Source organism: Oncorhynchus tshawytscha, linkage group LG30, assembly GCF_018296145.1.
Source record: "Oncorhynchus tshawytscha isolate Ot180627B linkage group LG30, Otsh_v2.0, whole genome shotgun sequence".
Classification (NCBI taxonomy): Eukaryota; Metazoa; Chordata; class Actinopteri; order Salmoniformes; family Salmonidae; genus Oncorhynchus; species Oncorhynchus tshawytscha.
Genome location: NC_056458.1, coordinates 14,760,659 through 14,772,078, shown reverse-complemented (window position 1 = coordinate 14,772,078; position 11,420 = coordinate 14,760,659). Strand labels below are relative to the sequence as shown.

General features: G+C 41.7%; 2 protein-coding genes across 2 annotated transcripts in view; one reads left to right on the top strand and one right to left on the bottom strand.

Annotated features, from left to right (window-relative positions):
• Window positions 1-315: 315 nt before the first annotated feature.
• LOC112249864 (stAR-related lipid transfer protein 8-like) lies at window positions 316-8,015 on the top strand. Its single transcript, XM_024419578.2, is given in 8 exon segments — window positions 316-425; window positions 2,311-2,450; window positions 3,502-3,814; window positions 4,315-4,429; window positions 4,779-5,000; window positions 6,114-6,331; window positions 6,584-6,760; window positions 7,041-8,015. Coding segments are annotated over 8 exon segments (1,413 nt in total). The 3' UTR covers window positions 7,159-8,015.
• A 1,697-nt stretch (window positions 8,016-9,712) lies between these two features.
• The window catches only part of LOC112249865 (relaxin receptor 1-like), a 60,543-nt gene continuing 58,835 nt past the window's right edge, over window positions 9,713-11,420 (bottom strand). The window contains exons 12-14 of the mRNA XM_042309712.1: window positions 10,993-11,403; window positions 10,582-10,794; window positions 9,713-10,475 (exon numbers count right to left, since the gene is read on the bottom strand). Coding sequence (XP_042165646.1) covers window positions 10,279-10,475; window positions 10,582-10,794; window positions 10,993-11,403 — 821 coding nt within the window. The 3' untranslated portion in view covers window positions 9,713-10,278. The remainder of the gene's footprint in view (window positions 10,476-10,581; window positions 10,795-10,992; window positions 11,404-11,420) is intronic.

Here is an 11,420-nt window from a genome sequence, read left to right as displayed (position 1 = left end):
TAAAATTGTGTTTTTGGAGTCACACGATGATATGCTGTGTGTTCCTCCCACTACGACTTGGGAAAGCATACAGTTTAATAGGCTACAGATGAAACAAGTTACAATGAACTTCACAGGGTGGTGAAAGTGCATGATGATGAGGCTTGATGCTACTTTCCAATAAATATCGAGGGTCTTGTTCTGCTGACATGATGATTGATGCTTGGCTCAACAATCACCTTTTATTCCCATTACATTTCCCCTCTCTCTAGGAAGCTACGGTGGTATAGTTTCCAGAACTCCCACAGGCCAAGCCTGACTTCAGCCTCCCAGGAGATGAACCGCCAGTCAGCCCCTCAGCTCAACCTGCTGCAGAAGTTCTCTCTGCTCCGGCTCACTGCTATCATGGAGAAGTACTGCGAACCCAACCAACATGGCTGGAGCTGGTGAGTGGAGGGCCCTTGGGAACTGGAGAGTGGAGGGCCCTTGGGAACTGGTGAGTGGAGACTGAAATTGAGATAAAGGCCAATACGTAGGGAAGTGCACTCTATGCACTCTATTATACTGACCTTTGATATGCATCTAACCAGGGAATGAAAGGTTCATTTCAAGAGATTCATGTTTCCAATTACTCAGAAGCATGTATTGCTTTGTTTGTGGTCAGGATGTTGTTTTTTAAAATGAATTGTATTCATTGTTCCATATGGCAAGGCCTTTGATCTACATGTCTGCAGCTAATGTATAGTATTATAACAGTTAAATCTGCTTTTCACAAAGAATGCTGTTAAAAAGTTTGATTTGAACAATTTCACAATCGTCTCTCGTTCAGGTTCTTATTTTCTATTCGGATGACTCATGCTTCTCCAAAATAAATCACATTTTCCTACATAAAGAAACTAGGTCGCCTGGCGGGTAGGAGCGTTGGGCCAGTAACCAAAAGGTAAAAATCTTACAAGGTAAAAATCTGTCATTCTGCCCCTGAACACGGCACTTAACCCACTGTTCCCCAGCGGCGCAGATAATGTGGATGTCGATTAAGGCAGCCACCCACACCTCTCTGATTCAAATGTGGAAGACACATTTAAGTTGAATGCATTCAGTTGAACTACTAACTAGGTATCCCCCTTTTCTTTGCAATGGCCATTTTAGGACACGCTCAGTTGTCAGCAGTGAATTAGCAGGTTTTATTCTCCATACTAAAAGGTTCCAACTTTAATTTATCTCCCCTCTTGTACTGTCACCCAATTAAGCTTCATCCCTCAGCTGAAAAAGCATTATGTGAATATTCATCAGACAAAATGGAAACCGTTAGACCAATCAGTTTTCATTAAAAAAAAAGACATCAGATGTCGAGGGAAAATATCTAACATTACCTGTGGTCAGGCACGTGCACAGATAGTCTACCTGTGCTTGAGCACCTGCCCCTTGCCCTCCCACTCGCCAAGTGCAGTTTTGGGAGGGGATATAGTTTTTTTGTATACAGTTTTTGTCAATGTTGTTCTGATCCCACTGCCCACAAGTCGTCATCAAGTTCGCCACCCCCTGCCCCGGACCCCTCCGTTGATTGTGCCTGTTGGTCTTGCCCGCATAATTGGTTGCATCTGTCTCCCCGGTGTACCGGGCGCGCAGGTATCCAAACATGTCTTGAGATGCGTGAGAGTGTGTAGCAAGCTCCCTATTTTAAATATCAACAGTACTGCCGAGGCTGCAGCAGAACATTTGATTAACACTTGATTTACATCATCGTCAATATTCGTTCTGGTTGGCTGATATGTGCAGCAGAGAGAGGCAGAAAGACATAAAGAGGAGCTGCACCTATGACCCAACTCCCTCCTTTCATCAGTTGGGAGTTGCACATGAGTGTCAGCAGCAGCCACAGAGGTAGTCGACTTTAGTTAACCACCATATACTAAAATATCCACACAGGCTACTAGCCAGCCAGCCATATATCATGAGTTGAAATATTATATTATTAAGTTATTATTTAGGAGCACTGAAGATGAATCACAATCAATAAAAAAGTTATTGAGCTAGCTTACTAGCAGATGTACATCAATCATCAACATTTATGATCAGCGATAGCCAACCCTTTTTGCCCAATGTCATTCATGTCTTTAGGAGGCAACTAGCTTGATTACAATTTGTGATGAGTGAGTGTGTTGTTGCAGAAATAAATAGGAATATGCACAAAAAAATACCTCGCTACCGAGGCTGTTTGTATGCTATGAATTTCGAGATATGAATTATTACATGTATTTCAGCTAACAACCTATATGCTGATATCTACATGAAAAGATTGAATCTAGTCCCCCTTTTCCTCGGTTTTGGCAGGTCAATTCCTAAGTTTATGAAGAGAAGTAAGGTCCCTGACTACAGGGACAAGCAGGTTTTTGGTGTCCCGCCAATCATCAATGTCCAAAGGACTGGGCAACCCCTACCCCAGGGCATCCAGCAGGCCATGCGCTACCTCCGTAGCCAATGTCTGGAAAAGGTACAGTCACTCTCATCCCTTCAAAGTGATCATATGTTCCCTCATGCTACATTGTGTGTATAACTTTAGTATTTGTTCCACTCTAGATATATTATGTTATTTCCATTGTAGTGAGATTTCATGTACTTGGTGATATATTATATATGATAATGCATTTAAGTCTATGAATTATGCTAATACACCAGTGAAATTAATAACAGTTTTTTTCTCTACTTTTCCTGTCAAGGTTGACATTTAAGTCTGTGGCTGACCTGCTGAAATAGTACTTCAGAGACCTGCCTCCTCACCCCCCTAAAAAAAACGTTACTGTTGAGAGTTAGAATAGTGCAATTTTGAAAGGTAGTTGTGCATCAGTAGTTTCTCTTGTTATGTCAGTCATTGAAAGTCACTGGGGCCCCTCATAAGGAGTTCAAATTTTTTGTAGCCCCAAAGTTGCCCATCCCTGCTCTAAGTGCTCCCCACCCACTCTGGAAAGCACTGCACTCCTGTGTCTACTTCAGATTACCCCTCAGCACATAATTCTCAGATTTAAATCATTGACTACAAGTCAATCTGAGAAGTCAATCAGCTTATTGAGAGGCATAATAATGATACAGTACTCTATGATGTCCCCCAGCTATAATTTTACAGCGGCAGTTAGGATTTATAGAGGTTTTACAAACATGGCATTAAATCATCGTCTAGATTTGATGTCTGGTTGTAATCTATACGCAATGTCTTCTGCTATAATTACCAGGTTCATTCAGATGTCATCAGTTTCTTCATTATCATGCTAAGATCTTAAAACTTTTAAAAAATAAAGGAGAGCTGCACACTTTAGGATCTCAGATGCAAAAATGTAATGTCCAACGTTTTGACAGACAAGCTGTCTTCATCAGGGTATAATGACAAACACTGCGGGGTGACTCATTTATTTAGTGTCAAGACACACACAGGTGTCTGTAATCATGACCGGGTGTGGCCTGATATCATTGATTAATTCTCATATATTAAAATAGCATCATAAAATGAACATAACAATTGACGTTCAGACACCAGCTTTGGTCTGTGTTCTCGGTCAAATTACCATTTTACACATCAGAACATCAGAGATTCCAAAGATGGTGATGGTATCTGTCATGTGTATTTTCCAGGTGTCCCGAAGGACATGCGTCTTCAGGCAGCCCAGGCTGCAGTCATCCTGCTGCCTGACGAGAACCGGGAGGTCCTGCAGACCCTGCTCTACTTCCTCAGTGACATCGCTTCTGCTGAGGAGAACCAGATGACAGCTGGGAACCTGGCCGTGTGCCTGGCCCCCTCCATCCTGCACCTCAACGTCTCCAAGAAGGAGGGCACCTCCCATAGGTATGTACTGGTATGCGTGTGTATCATGGCATGTATTGATTTGTTTTGGCGTGTGCTGCATGGCACTTAATGCCTTTGCAGCTGGATCATTGTTTTTAAATGATGTCCAGAGCTCCCTCTGGTGTATTCTCTTGCACCACTACATCCATCACCATTAGGGAACATGGGTACTTTAGTGGCTCCACTGTACCCATGATTGATGAGTCAAGTCAACATTTTGTACAAACAAAACTACCTTGGACTGACAGTGTTCGAGCAGTTGTTTTCCTCTGGGTTAAATAAATGCCCCAACATTCTGCTTATTATCATCCTCATGGATGTGTCGTGTCAAAATGGAGCCCAAACAAAACTACAGAGGTCAGACAGTGTTGGACCATTCATTTTCCTCTTGACTATTTCCTCATCACAATGCTGCATATTGACAACATTGTACTGTGATTGAACTCAAAGCTTAGAGGATGATTGTGATGTGTGTTGACAGTGATCCATCTTTCTGCCAGATTAATCCACCGAAAGGGGGCAGGTGGAAAACCAGACCACAAGGACCTGAGTGAGAACATGGCTGCCAGTCAAGGGCTCAGCCACATGATTGTGGAATGTAAGAAATTATTCCAGGTATTATACAGGATAGTGAATCTACAGTCCTTGAAGTAAATTGTCTCTATTCTGAATAGCATGATCCTTCAGGACAATCCGTCTCCAACAAAACACCATCCAGCTGCATTGACTATTGTTAAAAAAATGTGACCCATTTAAAGACGGGTTTATTTTTAAGAAAGATTTGTTTTAGAATGACTGAAATAATCATGTTTTCACAGTGTACATAAATGTGATATTGGATATGAACTTGATGTACTTTCAGAGGAATTCAGTAGGCTACACTATACGTTCATGAAAACCGCTATATACATCTCTGTAATTCATTTAAAAAACAACCCAATTGCCCTCTTATTTGGTGTGACAGTTCCCTCATGAGATGATGTTGCAGTCGCGGAACTCCTACGTTGCAGCAGACGCCCGGCCACTCCCTCTCTACAGCCTGGGCCTGAACATGAAGGGCAATCCTGTGGATTAAAGAGCCTACCTGGAGGATAACATCCAAGCTGTACTGAGGGAGGCCATAGCAAAGAGCAAAGGATGGCACAGTGCCCCAAGCCCAGAGAACACAGAGCTGACCTACAAGAAGGTATGGCTCAGTGACTCTGCTGCATGCTGATACTAATGCTGTCTGTTCTCATACAAGAGCAGAATTTACTGCTCAATCATACTAATATTAGTTTTTCCTGCAGGCAGAAGCGCCTCTAGACTTTTGAGGGTCCTAAGCGAGATTTGGTTGGGGGGGGGGGGCCCTCCAACTCACAGGCAAAACATTTCAGTGTTAAAGGTAATGTCCTTCAAATCTACACATTTTGCCATTGGGTGGTGAGAAATATTTGCAGTTTTTACGCGAATTTCCTGCAATTCTAAGATATCCGAGTGAGAGTGACTAACAAAATCAATGGGGGCCCCCTGGAGGTTAGGGCTCCTGGGCACATGCCCTGCGTGCCCGGTAATTTGGTGATGTTTAGATAACTGACAAGACTACATTAGCAATAAAAAAAACGTTGTTGACATAGGCTATCTGAGTGACTGTCAGTGACTGACATAACGAGTGGAAAACTGCTAATTCACTACCACATTTCAAAATTGCACCTTGCACCTTGTATTCTTCTTTTCTAACTCTTAACAGTAAGTTGAGACCCTGACTGAGTTCCATTAAAAAATAACTACAAATAATAATAATCAGCACCTCTCTGATTCAGAGAGATTGGGTTAATTGCAGAAGACACATTTCATTTGAAGTCATTCAGTTGTACAATAGATAGATTACTATTTATATATACGTATGACAATTTTTATATACTTGTGTATATATATATATATATACATATGACAATTTAAAAAAAAAAATATATATATATGTATATATATACGTATGACAATTTTTCAATGTCACAAAATATATTAAATATTTTATTTCTATATGTTTTGGGTTGAGGGCCCCCTAGCGGTCATTCAGTCACAGGAGCCTGTTTGCCAAATTGAGTTTGAATTTTGCCCTACATTGTCACGACAGTATGGCCTTCAATCTTTGTATGACTGGAAAATGAATTTACCATTTGGCATAGCTTCTTTTGCTGTTGGAATGAAGTGAATCCTGTCCACTTTGAAGAGTGAAGGCACGTTAGCTGGCTTGTTAAAGCTACAGTATATGGTCCAGTCCTAAATCATAAAATCACAATCCATTTGTTCTCTTCAGGTAGGGGATGGCCATCCCATCCGTCTTTGGAAAGTGACCACAGAGATCGAGGCCCCGCCCCAGACAGTGTTGCACAGAGTTCTGCGTGAGCGCCACCTGTGGGATGACGACCTACTACACAGCCGTGTAATCGAGGCTCTAGAGGACAACACAGAGGTGTATCACTTTGTGACAGACAGCATGGCACCTCATCCCCGCAGGGACTTCGTAGTGCTGAGGTACGCATGGCGGACGAGAATAGCTGTCTGTCTTGTCAGGTGCTCTATCCAACGCCTCATTGGGAGACATGGACTGAAGGGCAGTGGCCAGAGACCAATCATTCTTATGACTGCCCTTTTCTCAGGGTTAGTCAAACATGTTGTTGATTCAGTATGTTGTTGATTCAGTAAGGTGAATTGTTAAATCTTCAGGCTGTTGATTGAAACCAAAGATGACAGCAATGACCCTTGCTGTATTTTTCTCCTGATTAGGCGGTGGTGTAGAGACCTTCCTCGGGGCCTATGTCTGCTAGTGTCCTCCTCTGTGGACCATGACAACGTTCACCTGGAAGTGGGGCTACAGGCAGTGCTGCTAACCTCACGGTACCTGATTGAGTCCTCTGGGATGGGCCGGTCCAGGCTGACGCACTACTGCAGAGCAGACCTCCGGTAGGAAACCAGCTATGCATTCATTTCTATTGGACACCATGTTTTTTTGTGATGATTTAAATGGCTAATTGATGCCTTGATGCAATGAATTTACACCTTGCCATTTAAACATAGTCATAATTACCATGAAAATAATTATGCAACGTAGATTTGTTGTGTGAAAGATCATCTAAATGTGAATGCTATTGATATGTCTTTCTGAGTGGGTGAACCTCCGCTGTTATTGAAGTATGTAATTGGATCATAATGTCTTATTTGCCCTTGTGTTGTCATGTTTCAGGGGACGATCACCTGAGTGGTACTGCAAAGTGTTTGGCCATCTCTGTGCAGTGGAAGTTGCTAGGATACGGGGCTCCTTCCCTGTGCTTACAGCGAGAGGAACAGAGACAAAGATTTGAGCTCTGAGATGGCCAGACAGCCCACCTCAGACACGTGCTGCCTACGGCTCACAATTACTCAAATTTAGAGTGCCAATCTGTAGCGTTATGCTACATCTACCTGACACTCTCTGCAGTGTCATCAACATAGGACTGTCAGGATGTGGACTCTCATATTGTACTGATGTCCCATTAGGAGCTACTGTGGAATTGGTAGCAATATTCTAAACAATTCTATGCATTAACTCACGATAACATATTCAAAAGTACTCTGAAGTAAATGAAATAGTTTATATATACAAAATCCATTCTTTTGAAAGACTAGGTTAGATTAGGACAGGATTGTGTTGATAGCTTTACTTATGATACTTACATATCAGTTCCCATTTTAATGCTGCTGTGAAAGGAGCAAGACTAAAGGCGAGGATGCTAAAACGCCATGGAATAATTCAGGAGAGCTCTTTAGCAACCATTCCTGTTTGTTCTGTATACTATGCAATTTCCTCATGATAAATTCACAGAGCTAATATATTTTACTACTGTGATTCGCTGCATCTCAAACATAAGAATGGCACCTTACCTTGCTACTTGAATAGCTAAACCCCAGTATTGATGATACTTAGATGTAAGAGAGAAAAGGGTTGCTTACTGAGACACCTTAGTGGGTGGTAGTGAGCTTTCTTATATCTCCTAGATATCGGACAGACACTTCAAAAACGTATTCCTTATGATATATTTTTTGGACTCTCTGTTTTGCCATGTATTTGTGTGTTACTCAATGTATTTCTATGGGCTATAGTAGTAAAGGCCAAATGCAATATTTTATCAAATAAGGTTTTTATATATATTTTTATACTGACAGGGGTCCTAAAATTCAAAATCAAATAGCTAAATGATCCATGGTATTACCATCTTAAAACAATTCCATATGTTAGCTTAGTAGACCCCACTCCCAGGCCTTGCTTTGGCTATACATTCTCATCAACTGCTCGTATTACTCAAGTGTTTATCATCACACACTGTATGCTAAACATCTCAAGAGGGGGCTCTACTCTGGACTTCATGTTATGTCTCTTCCTTTTACTCCTATCTTTATAAGTCTAACTGGTTAACCTCCTCTCGCTTTAATTTAGCTGCTGAGCTCTAGGGATCAGTCTTCTTCCCCCAGATCTTCAGAAGTTTAAAAATAGGAACATAGACATGTTTTAAATGGGCAAATATCTGTTCACCAAGGCCCAAACTATAAGATATAAGCGCGGAGCTCAAACGATAGAATAAATCAAACTTTGATGTCAGCAAATTACCCATGAATAAATATTTAACTATCACAATGAGGAGGGGAAAGGATTGTAGCATGCTCCACAGTGGACAGACAGCCCGAGCTTTAGGAAACGTAAGTGTGGCAGGTAGCCTAGTGGTTAGAGCGTTGGGCCAGGAACCGGAAGGTTTCTGGATCGAATCCCCGAGCTGACAAGGTTAACATCTGTTGTTCTGCCCCTGAGCAAGGCAGTTAACCCACTGTTCCCTGGGTGCCGTGGATGGTGACTAAGGCAGCTCCCTGCACCGCTCTGATTCAGAGGGCTTGGGTTAAATGTGGAAGGCATTCAGTTGTACAACTGACTCGGTATCTTCCCTATCTATTGTCTCAGTCAGTAATCAGTGTTTTATTTATGTCTGTATGATTGAGTCCTTATTTGAGTCGTATGAATGTGACTACCAGTATATAAGTGTCTGTACAGAATGTAACCATGGTTCATGGTCATATTTTTCTTTTGGTCATTATGTACAGGGATGATGTTTTGTTTGATCTAATCCTAATCCGAGTTATGCCATGACTGAATGCCTTTAACCTTTTTCAGTGTTTTCTTATGCCATACGCTTTACATACAGTACATATACTAGTAACCAGTGCTCCTAACTGGAATTACGCCCATTGAATAATTTAAACAATTGTGTGGAAACAATAACCATAAACACAGTTCTGTGAACTACAGTGTATTTTTAACTGAATAATTTTTTTGTAACACATAACAGGCTGTTGTACTTATCATTAAAGCAGTAGTAAATAACTTAACATCTTAGCCCACAACATCTTTATCTAATTTGTCTCATCTATTACTCTTTATTCTCCATTTACTACCTATTTGTATTATACGGCTCTGACTGAAACAAATAACAAAAGCAATAGATTTGTTGAAATGTGTGTTCTCTCCCTAAATCCCACAGCCCCTTTTTCACCACCATAATTTGTATTCTTGATTATTTTCTTGTCACAGTTGAGCTTGAAGCAAGCCGTATCACTGCATCAGAATGTGAAATTTACCAAATGTCACACATTAAAACATGAAACATATCACTAATTTACACCGTTTCAATTCCATATTTGTGGATTTCTTAAATTATACATTTCTACAATTCATGTGCAATGAGTGTACAAATCATTAAGAACAGAGGCTCTTTGCATGACAGACTGACCAGGTGAATCCAGGTGAAAGCTATGATCCCTTATTGATGTCACTTGTTAAATCCACTTCAATCAGTGTAGATGAAGGGGAGGAGACCGGTTAAAGAAGGATTTTTAAGCCTTGAGACAATTGAGATGTGGAATGTGTATGTGTGCCATTCAGAGGGTGAATGGGCAAGACAAATTAAAGATTAAAGCGCCTTTGATTGGGGTATAGTAGTAGATGCCTTGCAGAGACCTGTTCTGAGGGCAAAAGGGGGGGGGGGTGTGCAACTCAATATTAGGAAGGTGTTCCGAATGTTTGGTATACTGTAATTTGGGTCAGGAAAATACGTTGATTCTGCACATGTGTTTACTGTAACTGTACATTATGTATTCACAAAACATTTGGCAATAAATTGGTTCCCAGAGAATTTGTTCTCTTGCTGGTAAAGAATGATTACATGAATACATCACTCTCCATATCAAATTACATAAGAGCATGGATAGCCAACCCTCCTAGAGAGCTACTCGGTATGCAGGCTTTGCTCAAGCCCTGCTCAAACACACTGATCCTATTAATCAGATGATCTGCAAGATCTTGATGATCTGAATCAGGTGTGTTCCAGAAGGACTGGAATAAAAGCCTGCACACCCAGGAGTGTTGGCTAGCTCCCTGACTGAGAGGTTCCTTTTTGTTAAGGAGGAGGGCTGGGGTTCTGGTAGACTTCAGATACTTTTTGGGAAGTTTCCTTGAGCCCAGTCTGTTTGCACTTGGCCTTCAGGCAGAGTTTCAGTCTCTCCTGGAAGGAGCTGGTGGTGATGGTGTACAGGATGGGGTTTAGGGCACTATTGATGGGCAAGATGAAGATCACCACCCATAAAACGATTGTTCCTGGAGGAAAGGGAGGATGAGGAGGAAGGGGATGAGGCCACAAAGATTAAACAAAATTATAGTAATTTAATAGTAGTAATCATACAACCACATGTATCTGGTTTACCTGCTATTTTCACTTGTAAAAGAGAGAGGATCTTTAGGATGAATATAGGTGTCCAACACATGGCATCTGTGAAAACAATAAAGAAAAACCTCTTGGCTATAGAGACCTCCTTGTTGTAGACAGACTGTCTTGCTGTCTTAGCAGTTTTCTGTACAGAGTAAAACATGCTGGTGTAGGAGAAGACGATCATGACGAATGCAAAGAGATTCAACCCTGAAAGACAAAATGTGTAATACATGCTTTCATTACACTACAATATACCATCCTGATATAAGCATTGAATAAAACAGGATTATGTCAGCAAAACCATAATCAGCGTAAAGCTATTGCAAAATCCAAGGCCTGTGGAATTGCTTCCTCATTATCTTGCAGGAATCAGCCCTGATGGTGGGGATTCTATGCTTCTCTTACCCAGAAATATTCCAGTGGAGTAGCATCGGGCACCTGGTTTCTCCATCTCGTCTGAGTGAAGTGGAAAACACACTCCATTCCTGCCGTAGTAATTCCCAAACGTCTGCTTGTCCCAGAGGGGAATGACGGCGATTATGAAACCCAGGACCCAGATGAAGATGAGGTAGCAGAGTGTCTGTTTCCGTCCGGCTCTGTAGTTGTGGAAGGGGAACACAATGCACAGGTACTTCTCCATAGTCATGTAGGTCAGAAGCATGACTGACACCTCAGTGGACAGCATGGCCAGAGAGCCAATCAACTGGCACTGCATGCTCTCCATCCACAGCTGGGCGTGTCTGTTGTACTCTCCACAGTATTTGATGTCGAATGCACCAATGAAGAACAGGTATACTCCCATCAAGCAGTCAGCACCTAACAGATGTGATGGA